This window comes from Micropterus dolomieu, linkage group LG05, assembly GCF_021292245.1.
Source record: "Micropterus dolomieu isolate WLL.071019.BEF.003 ecotype Adirondacks linkage group LG05, ASM2129224v1, whole genome shotgun sequence".
Taxonomy (NCBI): Eukaryota; Metazoa; Chordata; class Actinopteri; order Centrarchiformes; family Centrarchidae; genus Micropterus; species Micropterus dolomieu.
Window position 1 is genome coordinate 15287616 of NC_060154.1, and position 23460 is coordinate 15311075.

Here is a 23460-nt window from a genome sequence, read left to right on the forward strand (position 1 = left end):
AAGAAGAAGCCATCAGCATTATGAAAAGCATCAGACCCAGAGGCCTATGAAAGAGCCACTTTGATGACACTACTGTTTGCTCCACATGGGGGTGGTGGTGGCAGAGGCAGGGTTGTAATGAAAGGAAAGGAGGGTGGGCGTGATGACACAGGCTGCAGGAGGTATACAGTATGTAGCCAGGCTGTAGAAGCCAACCCAAAATTAACAAAAAAAAAAAAAAAAAAAAAAAAGACAAAATGCAAATAAAATAAACAAAAAGGACATACAATGAAGCTGTACACCCAGCAGGCATTCCAGCCAGCCAATCGACAATAAATCAAGATGGAGGAAAGGATTTCAGCTCAGGTTAGTATGAGGCAGCGGGCCTCTTTGCTGATCTGGTGTACAGCATGGTGACATATACTGACCTGGGCTTGAGACAGCACTAGTGGTGGTGGGTTCAATAATTGCTACAGGGGAGGAGAGGGGGGGAGAGGGAGGGGGAGGGAAAGAGGACATTCATGTATTATTAACAGAATGGAGACGTAAAATAAATAAAAAAATGCATGCAAGGACAAAAGGACAGGGGATGGAGACAAATCCGCTCCATGCATTAAGGACCGGCGTCTCTGTGGCAAGATGCAACCTCCACATGCTCATAAACAACACCTTTAATCCCCCCCCAGTTGCCTCGGATTTGCATGGGTTACTGCTAAAACACAAAATGAGGGGAACCTGGGAGCTGGAGCTGTTCCAAAGCCCTGAGGAGGTTTTGTGATGGACTTTCATCACACTTCTTGTGCACTAAAAAAAAAATAACTGTCTGTTTCTTCATTTCGTGTCCTTCTTTTAGGTTGTATGAAGCGACTGTAGAAGAGAGCAAAAAAAAAAAAACTATTGGGAACTATTAGTCCGCCTTTGATCCTTCTGAGGGGGGAAATTCAGAGTCCCAATCTGATTACCTTATGAACTCATTTCAGGCTGAGCCACTGGTGGCATTTGGGAGACGGAATAATGTGAAATGCTCAGTCCAGTGTGTGAAACTACTAGAGCTGAGTGTGTCCATAGACGGACGGCAACAAATGCATCTTCTTTACTTTTGAAGTGTGCGTGTAAAATGTCACCCCACACAGATCTTATGTGGCATTTGTGGTAAAGATGTCTCGGCAGATTTAGTTATGGAAGGAACATGTTTAGTTATGAATTCATTCTGTAATATACTGATGCAAAAAGGTGTAGGACATAAAATCAATATGTATGATTTTCTGAATACTAGCATAACAAATTTAGGTTAGGCTATTGATACCAATGACTCAACAATGACTTTCTGACTTCCAAAACTCACAGGAAGCTCATACCCTGCTGTGCAGAATGAATTATTTAATGCTAGTTTGGTATGAGGATATCACTTTAATGTAATCATTACTTCCCATTTGATCTGAAGTTTGAGACAAATAAACAAATACATAAATAACATAGCTTTCTGTTTGGTAAACAATCACGTAATTCAAGACAAGCTGTGATCAGCTTTGTGCATTGAGTCACTCTGGGAGCAGAATCCAGGGTGTGTGGCAAAGCAAAGCTGTTCTTTACCATGAGAACTCGAAGTGATGCAGTGGTTGTACGCACATGAGACAGTGCTTCCACTTCCACTTGCAACTAAGAAACTACTCACACTCCTCACAAAAGGTGTAAAACACTGTCTTCCAGAAGGCTTCCTGGCGTAGGAGGAGCTTATTTGTCACAAGGGACACCGTGGTAGCCATGATTATACCTCATACATACTCACACAAAAAAAAGTACACCACTTTATGTTGTTGCAGTGAGCTGCTGTATCTAGGCCATGCAACAGCTCAGGAGCCTATTTAGACTCTCCATTTTAATCCATTTACATGGGAGCTCAATATGGTCATTTCAATTGCGGGGCAAAAGGGTGCACTCTCGTCCACACGATGCTCTCATCTGTAGTTTCTGTGTCGCCTTACTGAAACGCTCTAACAACTGTGTAATGACTGTGCTGCTGTTAACAGGTTACTGTTTGGCCAACAACAGTAACACATTTGCTTTCATTTGATTTCATCATTCTTTTTGATGGGGAAATTGTGCAGGGATCAGTCTTCATAAGTAAAGTGATATGCCTTTTCCCTCGGTATATTGGTGGAGAAATGGTCGAATTCATCTTTTCTTCCACAAATGTTTCCAGTATAAGTACTCCTGGGGGAGCCGATATGTGAAGACAGTCTTTTTTAGTTCTTTCTTCAAACAGGCGGGCGGGTGCTATCTGATTAATACTTGAGCATGAATTCACCAGTGAATCATTTCAGGAGCTCTCAGACACTCGTCCATTACTGTGGAACATATCTTTTGACATGCAATCTCTCCCTCATAGCTCCACACTGACTTGGCCTCTTTCTCTCACTCAGCAGTGCAACGCATCATTTCACGCACTGTATATGGCAGTCAACCTCTTGCATAGCCTGCTCACTTGCAAGATAAAACACATTAGTTTGCACAGCTATTTCATTTCATGGATTGCTATTCTCTTTGTTCTCTGTAGATGGGATAATGCAAGAGATTTAAAGGACATGATTTGTAGCAGCCAGTGCTCATGTGGAGCCCTGCTCAGAGTTTAGGCCATCACCAGCATAATGAGGAGTTAATATTAAAGCTGCACACTATATTACGACTCTAGATTAAGACAACTGCTGCACAGTATGTGGACTTCTTGGAACAGTCCTTAACGTGAGGTGTGTTCGGAGTTGCATTTTCACAATAGAAGAAACATGGTAGCAAGCTAGTAAAACAAAGATATATGCAACAATCCTATCAAACCCCCACAGATAGAATGTGGCCATTTTTGCACGATAGCGCAGTAGAAATCCTACATAGCACTCCTTAAAGGAATAGTTAGGAAGAGATGTGGATGTTCCAAAGAAGCTTTGCTGTCTGGGCAATCATACCAATCCAATTCATCTTCACCGCTCCACTTGAGTGCATTATCAAGTTATTGTTCTTTCCTTGTGTGAACTGATTCTGTATTCTAAAACATTTTCCTCACTGAACTGACTGAGTAAAAGAGTTAGTTGTTCATTTGTGAGCCAGCTAATTAGCTATTCATCCTATGTCATTTTTATTGCTGCCCAGAGAGTGTATCATCCTGTGAGCATCCACTGGGCTCACTCATCCAGGGATGAACGTTCCTAGCAGAGCTTCTGGCCTCCTACAGGAGTCGCCGAGGGTGGGTGGGGTGTGGGTGGGTAGAAAGTCCATTGCCCGCTGGGCTGCAGGATGGACACTCTGCCACAGCGCCAAACATTTCCTCATCGGAGTGCGACTGGAAAATGTTAATGGATTTTTTGATTGCCTAAATATGGAAATGCAGGCATTCAAATGATAGGTAAATGACGCAACACTGTAAGGGTTCTTTTGGGGAAAATAAAGGACACCGCAACCTCACCAGCATATTTTAGTAGCGAGTATTTGAAAATGAAAACACCTAAAAACTATGTCAAAGCACAAAAAAATGTGTTCACCTTCAAAGTTCGTAACAGCTGAATATTCCCAGGATCCACCTGGTTTTATGACCCCTGTAGACAAATAAATAGAAGAGGAGGAGGAGGAGTAATTTTACACAAAGAACGATGAATACAAACTACTAAAATACACAGCCTTCCATTCCCCACATGGATTCAATATTATTTCCCAGCATTTTAAGCTGTTATCACACACACACCTACATTTCAGGTTTCACCTTTAGCTTTCTTTGCACCATGTCTCAGGTACAATCACATGGTGTGGAAACAACATCATCAACAACAATGGCAGATGAGGAGACATGTCGAAATGACACCTACACATGCGGTGATTGATAAGCGTGACAAACGAACACGACGTTCATTAACCATCTAGCCAGCAATGTCTCTCTTGCCTGAGGGAGGCTGAGCAGTGACGGAGAGAGAGAGCGAGTGTAACTCTTTTTGTCCCCCATCAGTCTCTTACGATTACTGGTTGGGGTGGGGGGTGGGGGGAGGAAATGAAGGCAGAGGTATAGGCGGAGAAAATCTCCTCCAGGGCTAAGCCGAGGTGGGCTGGGGGATAAGAGCTTGACCAATTAAGCTGGAGGAGTCCTCAGAAAATTGGAGTGAACAGCCTCATTCTTTTCATCGAAGTTCACTTCCATCTAGCACATGAAATGGGAAGTTGAAATAGGGATTGGCAGTTTGGTGATTGTTATACCTTAGCTAAAATCATAAAGTGTGTGTGTGTGGGTGTGAGTGTGTGGTGTACATATAGTATATGTGTGTATACGGAAGGAGAGAGTGTCAGAAAGAAAACCTGCTACGATGCTTTTGTACATTTAAAAATTATATTATATACATTTAGAAAAGCAGTGAGTGCTGTTGTTTTAGCTTGGAGCGTTTTCAAAAGTTAGCCTTAGATATTACCTCGTGCATATTATATTAAGAGGTGGTATTATGCTTTTCAGGTTCAAAATCTTATTTAGGGGTTGTACCAGAACAGGTTTACATGGTTTAATTTTCAAAAAACACCATATTTTTTTTTATCATACTGCACATTGCTGCAGCTCCTCTTTTCACCCTGTGTTGAAGGCTTCGTTTTAGCTATGGAGTGATACATCTTGTCTCTGAATGATCTTTGTTGGGAGTTGCACACTCGCAGTTCCTAGTTAAGGACTACCAGCCAGTCAGAAGCAGAGATGGGCAGGTCAGCGAAAAGTCGGTAATAGCCAATCAGAAGCAGAGAAGGGCGGGTCAGTGAGAAGCAAACACGGCTTTGTTTCACCTGTACATGTTGCCGACCAGTTTGGCTGGAGCAAGAGTTTCAGAGTGATGAGTTATTAATCTGTAACAAAAGTATCTTTCATCCATAAAGTTTTAACCGAGCTCTATCTCTACATTACAGTAACAACATTATGTCTATTGAGTATCTGGGGGGTAGCTATTGTTTGGAAGGGAGAGGAGAGGTGTGTTTCACAACTTAAAAATATTATAGACTTGTGTAAATGTAATGTAAGTAATCAACTGTGGAGGTTTGTTAAAATGTTTATCCTATTCACCTGTTCTGGCCGGCCTGAAGATCAAATCTGATCTGTTGCTACTGTCTTTTACACAGATGCTCACATTGCTTAAGCAAATCCAACTGAAATGCTCATACTGATGAGCATGCTATAGTAATTCCCACACAAAAAGTTGCAAAGGCAGCACTAATGGTAAATAAACTTGTGGACATACACTATATGAACAAAACTGTACTGTACATAATAGCAGACATGTTAACTGTAATATCTGGCCACAATAACTAACTATTGGGCACACTGGCAAATGCATGGCATTGATTATAATATCTCAACACACAAATCAGCACATAACCAACTATAGTTGACAAGATACTCTTCCTTTTGTATGAAACTGGCATCTTTGTTAGTGTCAGAATAAATCCATCGATCCAGTTCCAGTTTTACCGCTTTGATTTTGATCTTACTATTAGGCTACAATTTTACTCCGAAAGCTGATACCTCATTAATTGCGATTGCTTTTCTGCTGTTAGAGTGAAGCTCTTGCGAGAAAGCCTGCCTTGTGATTAAATCTCACTGATTGAAAATAACAAACTACACCTGTGCAAATTCTGGTTCAGTTGTAATCAATTAAATACGTTTAAGTATTCCATCTGCAAACATGTATACAAGCACATAAAGGCTCCCAAATAATTTATGATTATTTCTATGCCATCATTCAAGCCCATTATTCAGTTCAAATCATTACACCTTTGTAACTTAACAATTGTTTGGAAGTACAGACAATTGTGACGAGTGCTTTTCTACTTTATTATTTGTTCATTCGCTGATGACACTGGATATTGAAAAAAAAAAGATCAGGTATAAAAAGCTTTGTGCGTGCATACACACACACACACACACACACACCCACACACAGTACTCCAACAAGTAGTGGCAAAGAGGTTGTGTGCTTTCTTTCTGCTCCAAAGAACCCAGTTTATGTTTTACCACAGCTTTAAACACACAGCTTAAAGTGGTACTTAGCTGAAAGAGACCACAATCCCTGACTAATAGTTTAACAGCACAAAACCCTACATGGTCTAACACAACTGGCAGAATTGAATCCCAACCACTACAACAGCATAGTGAGGACACTGCCATCCAACTCATTTCTAAAATGCAGATTGGTCAGAACCTGCCATGAAAACATGTGTACAAAGCCAGGATGCTAATTCAGTTTTTCATTCTTGTTTTATTTGAAACAGAAACCAAAATAGCTTCCACTAGTCTTCCACTGGCTGCTTTGGTTGGAAGGCAACATGTGTTTATTTTCCCTGAGACACAGTTCATCTCATCAGTGATAATGGCAAGCCTTTTCCTGGACTGCTTTAAAGTGACTCTGGTAGGTTAAGACAAAAAGGATTTACACTGCTGATGGATAAGGACCTTTCAACTTCAAAATCTTGAAAAGAGACTTATGAAACTGACACATAAATGCTTAATATTTATACTTAGTAGTATCTTTATTTTATTTATACTTAGTAGTATCTTTTTCCACAGTGGATGTATTTCAAGGAGGCTTTCTGAACAGGGATGACCCTTACTTTATCAATTCATACACATTTACTAAACATCTCAGTGTAATGGATACAACCAAAAAAAATACTGTGTATATATACATAAATACTCCATTCCTTCACCGCAAACCACCCACACTGTGCTGCCACTTAAAATTCACCTCAATGTATGATGCTCTATCAAATATGCATGCCCCTTTCCCCTTCCCATCTTGCTCATCAATAGCTATTGACTGGTTCTAAAATAGCAATCCAAAGTCACCCGTGGTGAAATTCAACCTCTGGGTTTTGTTATTTGCGTCAACGTACCGGTGAGAGTGCGCTGTGGCGATTGCTTGCCATTTCTCATTAAGAGCGACAGCAGAATTGGCCTCTCTTCCATTAGAGGAGATCATGAAAGAGAAAGGGAGGGAGAACAGACGCTGTGTGTGTGAGAGAGAAAGAGAGTGATAGAGAAGAAGAATGAGACACAAGAGGGGGAAATAGGACAAAAGAAAGAGAGCAAGAGAGACAAAGAGAGACTGAGATAAGAGAATCAGAGAGACAAAGAACGACAGACAAAGAGATAAAGTGAGGGAATGGAAGAGGGAGAAGTTGGGGGTGGCAGCACAGGAAGCTGCCTCCTCTGACTATTCTGAGGGTTTCTTTGCCGCTCTGCCTTTGAGGCCTCGCTAGTGTCACATTAAGATCATCCATTTGAGGATCTGAGACAAGCCTTTGATGTTCTTTGTGCATACACAAACAGGAGAGTGGAGTGCTCCTTTGACAATTGCCAACTCTACAGAAATATCTTTTTGTATTCTGAGTCTCTGGCCTGCTAGGGACAATGTTATCATCAGAGGCTGCAGTGCAAACTGGTGAATTATTAAATTCACCTGTTCATATTTCATCACTGAATACATTAAATTGAATTTTTTCCACCCATACTCGCTTTAAAATGTTGAGGGAAATGTGTTCTCAGATCCCTTGTTGTTGTTGCTTTTTTTTGCTACTCGGCAGATACAGCAGGCGGACAAAATAACTGAAAAGCTTAACAGTGTAGGAATATAAAACACCTACCAAGAAGAACGGCAGTGGGCTTAGAAAAAGTGGAGGGCTCTTGAGCAAGTTTGTGAATGTATGTAGAAGGATATTATAACATTCTTCAAGGAGGAAAAGTGTCTTGTTCTTTCAGGAATGAAAGTTGTTGAAAGCCACTTCTCACAGAGACTCAAAGATGTGTGTATCCAGCAAGCGGGGCGGCTGTGGACTACAGACTCATCAAACCACTCTTTAAAATGAGTTTGGAGGACTTCCTTTCTCGAAGTATAAAACAATCATGACATATCCCTGTTTGTGAACCAGGATCTAAAAAACCTTATATTCCAGGTCTGTTAATCACCAGTTTCCAGACCTTGGCTGTTGAGCACTACAATGGTAATATGCCTAAGCCTTGGGCATTTTTAAGGCGCTATTATGTTTTTTGATCATGTTAGTGTTTTTATGCGTCCCTGACAAAACGCACCTGTTATACTTCAGTCAACCATTGATATCACCAGCCTTGTAATAGACCGATGACTTGTCATGGCCAGTGTATAACCTGCCTCTTGCTGGGCTAGGCTTCAGTCAGTGGACCGTATGATTATGAAAAGACGGCTACAAACAATATATAGTGTAAATCTACCACAACAGTGTGTTCAGCAGTTGGCAACATGTACTATTGAATTTTTAAACTCAAACCTTGAAAGGACTGAAAGATGTTTTCATTACACCACACAACAACAGGTCAATGTTCTGATTTCCTCTTAGAAGGGCATGTGCCTTTGTGTGATGGCGTTTTTATCAAGCTTTTTCTGAATGATAGCTCCCATAAATATTAGCTGTGTTGTGGCACATAATGTACAGTTTTTGCTTGGGCTGTGTCACAGAGGATTTAATTCAGTTTTGTGTTTTTCTCCCATTTTTTCTCCACAACGGACCAATTTCATTTGTACTGCAGTCGTTATGACTGCTTACTCTATTGTTGGTCTGAGAAGAGAGTCACATGGAGTCTGCCAGGCCTCATAAGAAGGGTATAATGCTGTGCAGACACCAGACAAACTAAAAGAAATTGCCCCACTGACTTCCCACCTATGAACACTGCTACTTGTGTTTGGTGGAATGCACAAAGCTGGAGGTCCTGCTACCTGGGGATTGAACCAGGGTTTCTGCCATGATGGGCAGGTGTTTTGTGCCTGCGCCTGTTTTTGGGTAAACTTTTGTGGCATTACTGTATGCAGAATGCTTCCCTAACCATTTTAAATAATTCTGTAGAATATCAGTGATGTACCAGCACTGATTATTTGGCCTTCCTGGATCTCTATTAGATGCCTTGTAGCTCTTTGAAAGAGCTGACTCTCAGACTCCTCTTTAAAATCTGAGTCATACTGCTACTTGGCATTCAACTTAGCACGACTGACCTGTGTAGCTGCCTTTGTAATTGTGATGCTGTTACCTCAAAGCCAAATATCTTTTTCTGGTGGTGTTTTTGTCCAATACACATGCAGATGTAGAATTTAAAAGCAGACACACGCCAACACACACATTGCAACTATATTAGACATTCAACATTCAAAACATTGATGACTAGGAAATAAGAAACCACTTCTAATGGTGATACGCGGGCAACCAGTTGCAGCGCTGGGTTTAGCTTTAGCTTTTATCCTATCTCAATAATGCTGGAGCAAAAATGAAAACAACTCTGAGGGCACACACCCCCACTGACATCCACAACACTCAACCATTTGACTCTTCACCACTCCAGTTAGCCACAAGGAGGTAGAATGACAACTTACGAATGAGAGGCACACTGGCATTAGCCGTCCCCAGCTTGTTGGAGGCGACACATGTGTAGTTCCCATAACGATCCTCTGTCATGTTGGTCACTGTGAGGACTGATCTGGAGCTGAGGCTCTTGATTTCGATTCCCTGACCCTTGATAATCCTGAAAAGAGAAAACAATCACAACAAATGCAGCTTTTATTTCTCACCCAGTTACAAAGTGTTGGGGGAGAGGGGTGGCATGAGTCAAGGACGTTCCACATGTTTGTCATCCTTTAGCGGATCTTCGGATTGTACAGAACTTCATCACCCTCTTCAACAGATCTATTTATCCCTTGGTCTGTTGTCACGTCTGCCTTGGAGAGGTGCTCTGAAGGACTGAGAGTAGAGAGATGTGACCTAGAGGTGAACCAGCTGGGTGCCACTTGACATGTTGTTCATCGTTTTGTTGCAGGTTCAGGGGGATTACAATAAATCCTCTTCCAGTTGCGCCTGGCATCTGTGCTGTGAAACTGACAAATGTTTAATTGTTTACTTTGGTGGTCGTGATGATCTTTAACAGCCTGTAGACATTAAAATTCACTCTATCAAGGCATATGCTGTGCGTCCCGATTGTGAGATTATGGGAGATATTACAGCTGAGTTTGTTTTCATCAGTGTGGTGTCTGTTACTGCTAAAGTCTGACATTTGGCATTATAAACCATAAAAACCTCCAGAGAGGGAGACATGTTTCTATCTTGGCCTTGCCTTGGCTCCCTGTGATCTCTAGCTTGGCTCGAGTTGCTCTGCGAGGCACTCTGAGTTGAGGCACTATGTGTGACCTTATGTCCACCAAATATCCGCAAATCTGTTGTTCCCTCTCCCACGGTGACCTCCTCAAATGTTAGCTGAACATTCGCTGATAATCTCGGTGGGTGTCTTGCCCATTCGCTAGTTCAACATCAAGCCAGTCAATGGTCCCCTATGTCATAGTGAAAGAAACCCCTCCATCCCTGCCTGCATGCACATAAAACACTCACCCACTTCCATTCAAGTATGAATGCAGTGACATGTCAAGAGAAAGATTTGCTTGTCAAAGCTGTCACCCCACTTCCGATAGAGACAAACTGGCAGCAGCACTACATTGATGGTACACGGAGCCAAACTAAGAAGTGGCCTTTATTTCCCATACACAGTAAATGGGCAATGGAGTAGTCACAGCCAGTGTTGTACAGACGGTACACATGTTCTATGCTTAAGTCCTTATACTAATGTCCTTTTCATGATGAGGAGTAAATTACGAATTCACCATTTAGCCATGTAAGAAGTCACAGAAAGAACAAGTCCTTGAATTAAGTAAAGACTAGAATCATGCCAACTTGCCTCCTTAGCAATTTGAATAAATTGAATCCACCCCATAATTACAATTAGCGCAGTGTGAGTTGATGATTGAAATTGTGCTCACCAGGAGTGGGTAAATGATGGGTAATGGGGGTAATTTGGTTTTTAAATTCAAGAACTGACACTTGAATCTAGACTGATTGATGTATGTGCCACAAATGATTTAAGCCAGTTGCCAGCCAACATTTTATTAGGATGCAAGGTGAGGACAAGGCACAAATGACTTGATTCTTGCTGGAACATTTATATGGGCTCTCCCCAGAGGACAAACAAATGGGACTGTCTCTGGGAAAAAACAAACAAATAAAGACCTTTTTCCTATCACTTGTTTACACTTGTCCACAAACAAGCATGGCCTAATAAGTGTCCCATTGTTAAACTGTATATATGCTTCTAATACAGATTATGTCAACCACAAACAAAATATTTCCAAGATTTGTTAAAATTCACACCACTTATTAGATTGTCAAGTGTGGCAAGACGTGTGCCACTTCATAATTATATGATCCAAAACAAACACACTTAATTTCACCTGTACAACAAACATAACAAAATCATACTGGTGGACCAACCCTCATTACTACTGGATGCAGCTGCATCACAGCCTCTGAAGATGATCTCTTGCCACTGCAATCAGACATTGTGCTGATATCTACCTGACGCTTGACAGGAGTGCCTCACTCGCAGCTACAACACAGCTCTTTTCTCTCTTCCCCTATATACATAATGGAAGAGAGGGAGTGGGGATAGGGAAGTGGATAAGACACATGCCTCTGGTGTGGAAGACCCGGGTACGAGCCATCTACCAATGTGTTCCTGAGCAAGACACTTAACCCCTAGTTGTGCCAGATGTGTGCGACCTCTGACATATCAATTGTAAGTCACTGGATAAAAGTGTCAGCTAAATGAATATGTTTATGTTTGCCGGAGCAGCTCTTTGAAGTATTGAATTCACTTCTCAATTTACACAAATGCAGATATTTATTGATAATTGACATTAGAATTAATATGTTACAATACAAATGAAGACATTTATTGATAATTTAATTAATAGGTGATGCATTTAATCTGTTATTGACTTTGTCTACTTTCTCTTGTTTGTTTATGCAAAATATAGCTACAGTACAGTGGCATGTGTGCACAGTAATGCAACCACATAAGTATACAGTCCCCTCCAAAAGTATTGGAACGGTAAGGCAAATTCCTTTGTTTTTGTTGTTCACTGAAGACATTTGGGTTTAAGATCAAAAGATGAGTATGAGACAAGAGTTCAGAATTTCACCTTTCATTTCCTGGTATTAAACAACTTAGGACATATCACCGTTTGTATTAGACCACAACATTCTTAGGTGAGCAAAAGTAATTGAACAAATAATCTTAAAGTAAATAACATTTAATATTTGGTGGCATAACACTTGCTTGCAATAACTGCCTCAAGCCTGCGACCCATCGACATCACCAAACTGTTGCATTCTTCATTTGTGATGCTATTCCAGGCTTTTACCGCAGCTTCTTTCAGTTCTTGTTTGTTTCGGGGTGTTTTTCCCTTCAGTGTCCTCTTAAGGAGAATGAAATGCATGCTCTATTGAGTTAAGGTCATGTGATTGACCTAGCCAGTCTAAAACCTTCCACTTTTTTCCCTTTTGTTTTGTTTGCAGTGTGCTTTGGGTCATTGTCCTGCCGCATGATAAACTTCCTCCCCATTAGTTTCAATGCATTTCTCTGTAAATTGGCAGACAATATGTTTCTGTACACTTCTGAATTCATTCTGCCGCTACCATCATCAGTTACATCATCAATAAATATTAATGAGCCTGTTCCAGAAGCAGTCACTTTGGCAGAGATTAATCTCATCAGTCCATAACATTGTATTCCAGAACTTTTGCGGCTCATCTCTGTACTTCTTAGCAAATTTCAATCTGGCCTTCCGATTGTTACTGCTGATGAGTGGTTTGCATCTTGGCCTCTATATTTCTGCTCTCTGAGTCTTCTTGGAACAGTGGATTGTGATACCTTCACCCCTACATTGTGGAGGTCATTGGTGATGCCACTTACTGATGTTTTGAGGGGTTTCTTCACAGCTCTGACGATATTTCTGTCATCAACTACTGTTGTTTTCCTTGGCCGACCTGTTCGACGTCTGTTGCTCAGTACACCAGTAGTTCCTTTCTTTTTCAGGACATTACAAATTGTTGTGCTTGCTATGCCCAGTGTTTGTCCAATGGCTCTGGTCGATTTTCCTTCTTTTCTCAGCTTGACAATGGCTTGCTTTTCTCCCATAGACAGCTCTCTGGTCTTCATGTTGGTTCCTCTTTAACAGGAAATGCAGTCTTTATAGGTTTGAACCAAGGATGAAAACTAGTCATTCAGAGCTATTTAATGTTTGGACAATCAACCTAAAAGGCAACACCTGGGCAACAAGAAACATCTGTCAGTCACATGTTCCAATACTTTTGCTCACTTGAAAAATGGGTGGGTTCAAACAAAGGGTGGTATGTCCTGACTTGTTTAACACATCTAGATGTGAGTACCAGGAAATGAAAGCTGAAATTCTGAACTCTTGTCTCATACTCATCTTATGATCTTAAACCCAAATGTTTTCAGTGAACAACAAAAACAAAGGAATTTGCCTTACCGTTCCAATACTTTTGGAGGGGACTGTATGTAAGCAAATTAAAGAATTGTGTTTTCAATATGTTGTAAAAACAAACAAACAATTCAGTAAGTAACTCTTAGCAATATAAAAAATTTGGCTGCTAAAGAACAGACTGCTTTATGACCCTCCACTTCAAAAAACAGTTCCAGTGGACATGGGAACAGCAATTGAGCCGTGCTGAGCCATTTGTTGTACCACCGAAATACAGCACAGCTGCATCCAGTGAACGTCTGGGTGAGGCTGCCAATACACTTTATCAAGACAACTCATGCAGTCAAACTGGGCTCACCTTTTCTCACCCTTGTACCACTCGAATGTCGGGGAAGGCACGGCAGCTGCCTCGCACCTTAGCAGAGCTGTGCGTCCCAGACCAACGCAATGGCTTTTCATCTCATGGATAGCTGGGGCAACTGGAGAAAACAAAAGAGATAAGTAAGCAGGTCACATATAGCGGTCAAAAGAAACAATATAGAGTAAATGGTTTAAGTGATAATAAGATAAGGAGCACTGGTGAAGGGTTGTTGAACTTGAAAATGACAACCTCTGACATCTTGGTCAGTGCACACATTACATATTGTAAACTCAACACTCAGAGCCTACAGAGGCGGAGTTGGGGAGGGGAGAGGGCAGCAGTCCCCAATGTTAGGAAAATGAAATGAATTGAATTGCATGGTGATAAATGGCTTAATGGAAGTTCAAAGACTCAATGGGAGAGGCAGGTTCTGTGAATGCAAAATGAGGCTCCTTTCATGTGCTGAAATGTGGTGTAAATCTCTTTGCCAGTGTCATGAAGGCAGCTTTACATATGGACCGTTTCAAAAGCAGCCCAGTCCTTTTGTACTTCAAATATTTACTCTGCTTATAGCAACACAGCCTTGAAAGAAATTAAATTAATGAATTGAAGTTATATAGACTTACAATAACGGCATTTTGTTGAATACAGTATGTGGTTGGACAAAACCGGCCAGACAAAGAAAATCCAGCACGCTTCCCATTCCCTTAGTCACATAATGGGAATAAAAATGTTTCACTTGCTACATTTGTAATTATTGGCCATTATCAGAGAAATGCTGAATTCATAAACTATGGAAGGTACACTAAATGAAATGATTGAGAACAAGCAGTGTTTGCTCTAAGTAGCACTGTTCCTCACAGAACTGAATGCATACACCGGGTTCATCATGACCGCTTTCCAGCTCCTCCATTTATCAACAGGGGCAAGGAAACACATGAACCAATCATTAAAAACAGGCCTCAATCTGACATTGTGTATTATGTAAACTTAGCATAACTCCCCAAAGCCTGTCAAATAATGAAACCGTTCTAAACACACAAACAGAGGCACAACCATCAGACATACAATACAAGCAAAATGACTTTGTGTCATTCATACAGATTCTGATTAAAAGCCTATGATGCATGGAAAAAGCCCACACTCTTAGGGTCAGTCCTGCAGCTAGCAGCAAATTGCCCGGCCATGTCGGAAAGTGGGATGTGGACTATTTATATTCCCGACAATGAGCCTTTAAGAACGAGCTGTCAATCAGAGCTGTAGCCTATATCCAATGGAAGGGCTTGGCCAAGTGCCTGCAAACCTTTACTTCCAATTGCATTTGGAGATTTTTCTAACGGATGACCTCAGTTTGGACTGATGAACAACAACAACCCCCAAGGTACTGGCAACAAAACTCCCTGAACTGCAGACAATGACAAATTAATCCAATGAACACATCTGAATAGTGTAATCCTAATGAATAAGGTAGTTCTGAAGTGTATTCCTGGTACATGAAATTAGCAACATGCTTTATTATAGCACATACCGTAAAACTTTGATTAATAGCCTGGGCTTTTATTTTCTAAAATCACTGAGTTGACCCTGCCTATATTTGGGACAGGTGTCCATATGGGACCTTTAATTCCTCTCGCACAAAACTGAAAAAGGTTACTATGAAACAGTTTATTTATTTCAAACAGAATATTACTTTGAAATTATCACATGATTTTCTATAATTAATCGCGATTAATCAAAATCAATGATTTAAATGTACTGCTACTGTATATACACAAAAGTGCAATAACATGTGGTTTGCAAACACACAAATCAGGTGCTTTTTACCAGCAGTATTCCCTTTACACAGTAGCAATAAAATATTTCTTATAATAATCTAAAACGCTTAAACATGTAAACATAATCAAATATAAAACCAAAACTATTTGCCACAGCCAGGGCATTACCTTTTATCTAGCTAGAGTCCAGAGCCACGATCATAACATCATAACAGGCACCTTCTGAGCCACAGGTTAACATATATAAATCTGTTTTCTTGTTTCTTTTTTCTGAACAGGTGTCAGCAGAAACATTCTTTCTTTTATCAGGTAACAGCATAAACAGTCTATGTTCAGTAGCAATTGTCCCTGTTAGAGTGAGGTGAAGTGGTCACCTCATGCACACACCCGCCAGCTGCCGAAGTTGAATTGTCTTGAAATTTTTGCACGCGATCATTCGTCATCATTGGAAGAGAGACTGATCCTCTCTGTTTGTGAGTTTCCAGAATCTATTACGGTTACTAAACAGGACATCAACAGGAGGGAATTCGCATGGTACAGCATTCCCGCAAAACTAGATGAAGGCCTGTCAGGTAAAGTTATGTATAAATTTAACCTAAGTTAAATAGGCTACAGCTTGTCGCTTGTCTCCCTTTCTGATCAAAGAGCAAAGAGCAACCCTGCGGGGCCAAGCGACTATGTTGTGATTTTTAAGAATGTTCCTAAGACCGACATCTTCCCCAAAACTAATCAGCATGCGGTGTCTATCCACTTTGCTATGGCATTTGATCGCTTGTCTTGCTTGTGTTTATCTAGCTACTTCTCCCACACGCCGCATCTAGCGCAGCCTGCCTCTACTGCTTGTTTGGGTGGGTGATTTGCAAGCTGATCAACATCCCACCCCTCCTGTGACGCATGGTGACCCATGATTTGACTGTCCGTGTATTCAAAGCCAGTGAGCAAAAATATAATATCAAAATAATAATAATAAACGCGTTAACGTGCAATAAAAGAATTGGCGGCACTAATTAATTAATGCGTTAACATGATAATAACGCTTTAACGTGCCCAGCCCTAAAAAAAATGATCAAATAATATCAAATACACGTCATTCATTTCATCTAGCCCCCTGACAGACAGCTTATGCGCTTTTATTTTGTAGGCAGCAATGTAACGAAAACAAACCCAACAACACGGTGCAGGGTGAAATAAGGTTGGCAGAAAAAGTTAGCAGACAGAGAGCAATGGACTTCTGACAGGATTCACAACTTGAATTAATTTTTATGAAAAGCTTCTTTTGATCGATGGACCCTTACAGAAGTAATATATATAATCAAGGAATGGACACATTCGGACTTAACAAGCGCATGAAAGGTTACGGGAGTCAGCACTTTTTGCTCTCATCTCCTACCATGCTGGTTACACTGTTAAATATATAAGAACCGTTAAATCTATAAGAATTATACTTTGTGGCTTGTTGTTTTCGTTAAATGAACTGAATGAATGAATTGCGGAGAATCTAACCGATCTAATGATGTGTAGCATGTTCATATCGACATATTGATCATACGTTTAAACATTAATATGTGTATTAATGATCTAAGCAGCTTAGAAGCGGCTAAAGCTGGCGACCCGGCGGGGTTTAAGCGGTTTTATACATCCAAATGGAGACCTGCGTTTATTTGTCAAAATGTGTTGCCACACCAGGCCAGTAAAAGGGGTAGGCAGCTATTTGGGACTTGGCTATTAATTGAAGTTTTACGCTATTCACATTTTTGGTGACATCAAGATATTGCCAAGGATTCATTTTACTAAATATTGCTGTGTGCATGGCCTCTCTACCAACTTGTGAGAGCCCACATAGATAGATGTGATGGAATGCAAAAGATCTGTGCAAGGTGAAAAAGATACATGTGAGCATTTGTACATGTGGCGTATGATCATGTAGGACTGTTACACCGGGGTGACAGTGTGCTCTGTGATGATAAATGCCCTTTTGCTGCATCTTAATGAGTACATTCGTACGACTAGTGTATGTTGATTTTCTGTCCTTGCATACGTGTGCCAATTATACTGCTATTTTCCCTTTTTCTGTGGCTGGGCTAAATAATCCTGAAGGACTTGAAACAGTGAATCAAGTGATGCTTGGGCTTTTACTGTTCATACATCACTGTGTGAAATATTGGATGCCATGCTGGGGGGTATTGGTAGACCTTGACTGGATGTCTGTGCTGTGTCTGTGTGTGTGTGTGTGTGTGTGTGCATGCTGCGGGTGTGTGTACCCTTGTGTGCATGAAATATCCAAAGTCAAAGTATCACCACTTTTCTGACTCAATCTCGCTTCACAGATCTGTTCTAACGGCTCAGATTGCTTCAGATCTGTATCTATTTTAATCACAACCAGCATTAATAGCAACCACACCATGAAGACATCCTGCAAAAAAGTTTCAGGCCCCATCACATCCCCATCTACAACAACCTGCAGCAAAGGAATAAGAAGATTAATAAAGCTTGCGATTAAGTAACATCAGAGTGTTTAGCATTTGACAATGTGCACCAGAGAAGAGCTGTACATTGCTTAAAGAAAGGGAAAGGAACAAGGAGAGAAAATTGTACTGTAACAGCGCTCTACAGCACAGAAATATAAGCCAATAACAAGTATGACAAAATCAATGCAGTATACTGACCGACAGAGGCTTAGTGGATCCTCGTAATCCTCCATTGGTGTCATTGTGCGGGGCCATTGATTATCTGAAGCCTCTGAAAGCAGCAGTGTGACCTGGCTGTCGCACTGTACAGTTGTTGGACAGTGGACATGGTGGCCCAGGCAGGTGTGTCAATACTTGAAACTCACACATAGAGCCACTATATTTTATGTTAAAACTGAGTGCACAAAACCACTGCCAAATTGTCTGGCTAAATTTGCTCCTTTCATGTAGATGTTGTATTTTCTTTTTGGAAGAGGGAGCATTTTGAAGTGTTCCCTTTTATTTATTACCAACTGGATCAGTTATGTATGCTTTCTTCATTAGACTCAAAGGGTTTCCTATTTCTGGCTAACTTGGATTACTGTCCTCTTATTAAAAGTTGGTTGAAATCCTGGCAAGCAAAATTAGATTAAAAACAACAAAGGAGTCAGAAAATAATTCTTTATTTATTTTTCTTTTCTTATCTTGCTGATCAACATGCAACATGAGCACTACATGGTAACTAAGGAGAGGCAACTAGGAATATAAATCCAGATTTCTACTCAGACCAGGAAGATGTATCATACGTCATCATCTATCACCTCCGACAAATGTTCACCAGACTATAGTGATAAAATGAGCAGAATTCAAACGTAGTTTGGGCCAAGGTAATTTTCTCTCTCAAGTCATACAACTGTTGCAACATTTTAGAATAGAAAAAAATAGCACCCTTAATTTTGTAGGTGGTCCAAAATGCTCTGATTTTATATGCATCAATAATATGAGGCCTTTCCAATTTAGATCCTGGCACTGAGATCTGTTAAGACAGATCACAGCCATAAAATCCAGTCCAATCCAATAATTCCAATTTTAACTTGCTGGCACGTCCTATATCATCATATATTGCGCAATACACCATCAGGATTTGGAGAGTAATGCAAAGTAGTGCACTAAAAAGCATGAAGGCCCAATAATCCAGGTAATTTAGTGGATAGAGAATGCTGTGGTGGTGCTGTAAATCATGCCTGGAGTAACGGTGACTCCACCAGATGGGAGTAAGGGGTTGGGTACAGGAATAGCACAGTCAGGCACAGCAGAAAAATGGGTGCTGTAAGGCCCTGCCATCTGACAAATGGCCAGTTGTGGGTCGATCACAAACCGACTTCCATTACATCGGCATTATGCAGAGCTTGTCATCAAAACAAAGATGATGTCTCCAACCGTACATCTCTACAAGGAGCATGAATGCATGCATGTTAAGAATGAATAAAATATTTGACCTCTTCTCTATCTAATATTAATGGACAGGGTTTGTTCAGAAAGCATCGCACCTACATGTACAGGGCTTCACTAAGTCGCTTGCCTTAAGCAACCCTCATGTGACTATTAATGATTAATTGGTGTACTTCAAGACTGAATATGATTTATTTAGCTACAAACTATTGTTTGCCAAGAGAACTCAGAGAAAGCAGAGTTTTTAATTAAAAGATCAATTAATAACCCTACCTCTTCAGCCAGATTTGAAAATGAGTTTTCATTGCAATTAAGAAATGGACTCATCAGTGCATGACTTATCAGCTTACACACAGAGACACTGTTCCCCACTGCCATCTGTGGGCTTCATTGTCCTGTTTTTTTTTTGTCGGTCAGGAATGGTTCTGCTGCCAAGATTTATTAATTAATTAAGATTTCTATTCAGAACAGCTACGGAACATTGTGTTCCTTCTTTTTATACAATGCAAGGCATATAAATAACCGGCTTAGTGTGCAGGACTATGTGGCTCGACAGCACCGGGGATTCATTCTATTGTCTGTGTATACACTAAACGGTTCAAGGTATACAAATCTCCACCTTTTTTTTACTAAATTCATGTATGAGATGATGGGGTAGCTATGATGAAGACGACACCACAGCCAGGACACATGGGAATATACTATTGCTACAACACAGTTCAGTTAGTCACCCCCAGCTGTGTAAACACAAAACATCCACGTTATTCACGATTTAATGTAAGCCTGCGATGTTAAAGGCAAATGCCTTTTGTCAACATCATATTTTGTCCAGTACCACAAAAAAAAGAAAAAAAAAGAAAACTGCAGACCAAGCTAAAAGATGAGGTGGCGGTGTGTCAATCTGTTTTGAAGTGTTACTAGCAAGAACATTTATTCTGCAGAAGATCAAGATTCTACTCACTTATTCATGCTTCACATGCAGCAAGGAATCCAAATAGCAATCAAGACGAGAGCTTTGGAGAGATATGGAGAGATGGATTTACATCCAAACAGCTCGAGGGTACTGGCTTTAACTCTACTTAGGATTGGATCAGAATCCAATTCTAGGAAGCCTTCTCTTTTGAATTGTAAGCCACAGTATTTCAATTGATACTACAAACTGTCGACAAATGCTCAACTGAGACTCTGGGTCTGATGTTAAAATACTTCCAGTAATATATTTCATTGAACTGTGGAATGAACATTTATTCTACTTTTGATCCACTAGTGCAATCTACCACTGCACTGAGGCAGATCTGGACACACACACACATGCACACAGTACATGTAGGACATGTATTTTATCAAATGTAAATGTTGTGTAAAGCTATGCAAATGTTATAGTGTCTAATGTATCTTAATAAAAATAAATGCTAATACTGAGCAAACCACGCTCACACTCCACTTACAGTTGTTTACTTTCTTGACATTACTTGACATTGTAGCGTTGGGTGGTCACGAAGACGTGTCCACTGACCACAAGTAAACAAGTTTAGCCTCTTAATTATCGGAGATGGTCATGACTCCCCTAAACAACTCTGTCAGGGGTGTGAGAGGAGCATGTTGTGGGTGAATATACCCGGGGCAGGGCTTGAATCCCAAACAGGCCCAGATGACGGGGCTTTAGAGGGAAAGGCTGGGTTGGAGCAAACAAAAGACAAGGTGATGTAAAGAATTTGAAGCATTCACAGCACGCCCCTGCATTTCAATTATGCACGGAAATCTGTCAATACTATGGCTGTAATTTCTTACACCAGTTCTAATGTGCATGCTCATAATTAAAAATGATCTCAGTTTTGTTGGCCAATTACTGTAAGCAGGAGAGAAAGTGAGGTACTCTTCTTTTTATAAACACGGCCATGGTGAATATGTGAGCAGAATTCACAGCTGCGGGGCACTGGAGGAGGAAGGAGGCGTGCAAATGGCTGGCAAACGCAGAAGCACACAGGGAACAGCTTCATTGTGCGAAGCAAGTAAAACCTTGCGATGATAGAAAACAAGTAATGTTGATGAGGGAGAGACGCCTGTGCGGTTTAAACCTGAACCACACATCTAGATAGGCAGGGACGAGATCACAAAGACTCTCCTAGTGAATGATAAAAAGTAAAGACAAAGTTGAATCTAGTGTGTCAGGGGTACCCAATTAAACTTCCAGATGTGTGCCATGCTATTGCAGCGCTTTAAGAAGAGGTGCTAGGAGTCTGAACACAAACTTTCTCAGAAATGTGGCTGTTACATAACCAGTGGCTTCATATGAAAAGAATATTTAAACATTTTAAAAAAGCCTTCCTTCTCCACATCAATAATTCAAACATCTGTGGTGCTCACATAGCATCCACTGATCTGTCTTCTTTACACATTTATTTCCTGCATATTGATTTGTGGCAGCTTTGGGATTATTACATGGACGGAGAGACGATCAGAACATCTGGTGTGGTTAACAAACGGCTTTAGTTGAAGCATCTGAAACAGTGATGATGTAGCACAACGAGACATTTGGTTGTCTGTGTACTTTCCACGTGTGACTAAAATTTGTGCCAACTGTCAAATCCCATATTGCAACATGAGGGTGTTCAAAAATCTGAAGTGTCACTCATTCAATAAGGAGTGAGAGCAGTTCTCTCTAGAGGGGGGAGATCTCTCTAAACTTCAGAAGACGGTCAGGTACCTGTGATTTCTTAGCTTGAAAAAGAAACTGGCTTCTGCTATTGTTTTATCTGTATGTGGTTAGTAATTCTTCTACAACAAGGTAGCTTCATTAATTAATCAACACTGGCTTTTTATCTCAGGCGGAGGTTTTCCACGGTTGTTTCCTTCTCATTCATCCATCTGACTAAGCCACCTAGATGTGATATTTATGCCTTTGAGTCACACTGTGCAGTGAGAATTTCAGCCAATAACGGCACCCACCTGCAGTGAAGATGAATATGTAAATTCGAAAAGTGGGTCAGAGATCAAATTTCATCAGGTAAAATCACTGCTGAAATATCCTTTCACCAAGAAGGGCTTTTCAGCCAATCTGATTCTAGCATGACCTTCTGGATGACTGCCATCATTTCAGGTTCAGCTCATAAAAGTATTCAGTCGCTTGTCTTTTATTAACGGAAGCATAAAGACAAAAGTCACAGGCAGGCCAGTAATTTAATTAATGCTTTCTGATCAGGGTAGTCCTTTGAGCCTTAGAGGAATTCAAGCAGAGGTTGCATGTACTGGACTTAACACTTGGAAATAGCTGCAAAATCATCATATCATAGAAGGCCAAATGGCAGGTTTAGTGTTATGGAAGGCCTTGTGTTATTAAAACTCCAAACATGCTAGAGCTTAATTTTGTTTTCATTAGTTTGGTTTGCTTATTTTAATTACTGGCCTTAATCTGCAATTAGCCCAGAGGTCAACTATACTTAGCATTTAAAAAAAAATTAATTGTTTTCAAAGCAGAGAGAAATTGTTGGGACATTTATTTAATTAGACTGTTAACCCATGAAATGTCAGTGTCACTCACTCCTGTGCAGTCTTACTGAACAATACAAGAGAAATAGTGCGGCCATTACTGATTGATGTTTATGACTTAATTTAATTAAGGATACTCTGAGAGGATCAGTGCTGTTACTGTGATAGGGTCACGATAGCCTCTCACATAATTGAACAACAACATCAAATGAAACACGATTATTTGTATAAAAAAAGATCATTTAGAAGTCTTATTTTTTTTGTTATCATACTGCGTGGTAAATAAAAAAAAAGGTTATTTACCTAAAAACCTTTAAAATGGCTTATTTCACGTCGTTGACTAACACCTGCAGAATCTCCCAGGGGAACCTTTACCAAGTTGAGTGGCTGGTTTTGTCAGCCGAGCAAAACAGCTGTTTGAACATGTGCCCATGCAGTGTAATATTTTTAATAAAGTTCATTTCTTGCTTCTTGCTATGTAATTATCTTCTCTTGTTTGAGTTTCAGTGTCAGTTAATGTCTTTATCTTAATCCAGAAATTGGCACGCTGGGCCCTTATCAATACCCTACGCTCCTGGGCGCCCCCTGAATATAGC

The 23460-nt window shown here is 40.5% G+C and overlaps 1 protein-coding gene across 1 annotated transcript in view; it reads right to left on the bottom strand.

The window, feature by feature from the left end:
• Positions 1–23460, bottom strand: part of negr1 (neuronal growth regulator 1) — a 192603-nt gene that overhangs the window by 34244 nt on the left and 134899 nt on the right. The window contains exons 5-6 of the mRNA XM_046048950.1: positions 13699–13819; positions 9387–9535 (exon numbers count right to left, since the gene is read on the bottom strand). Of these exons, the coding sequence (XP_045904906.1) occupies positions 9387–9535; positions 13699–13819 (270 nt within the window). The remainder of the gene's footprint in view (positions 1–9386; positions 9536–13698; positions 13820–23460) is intronic.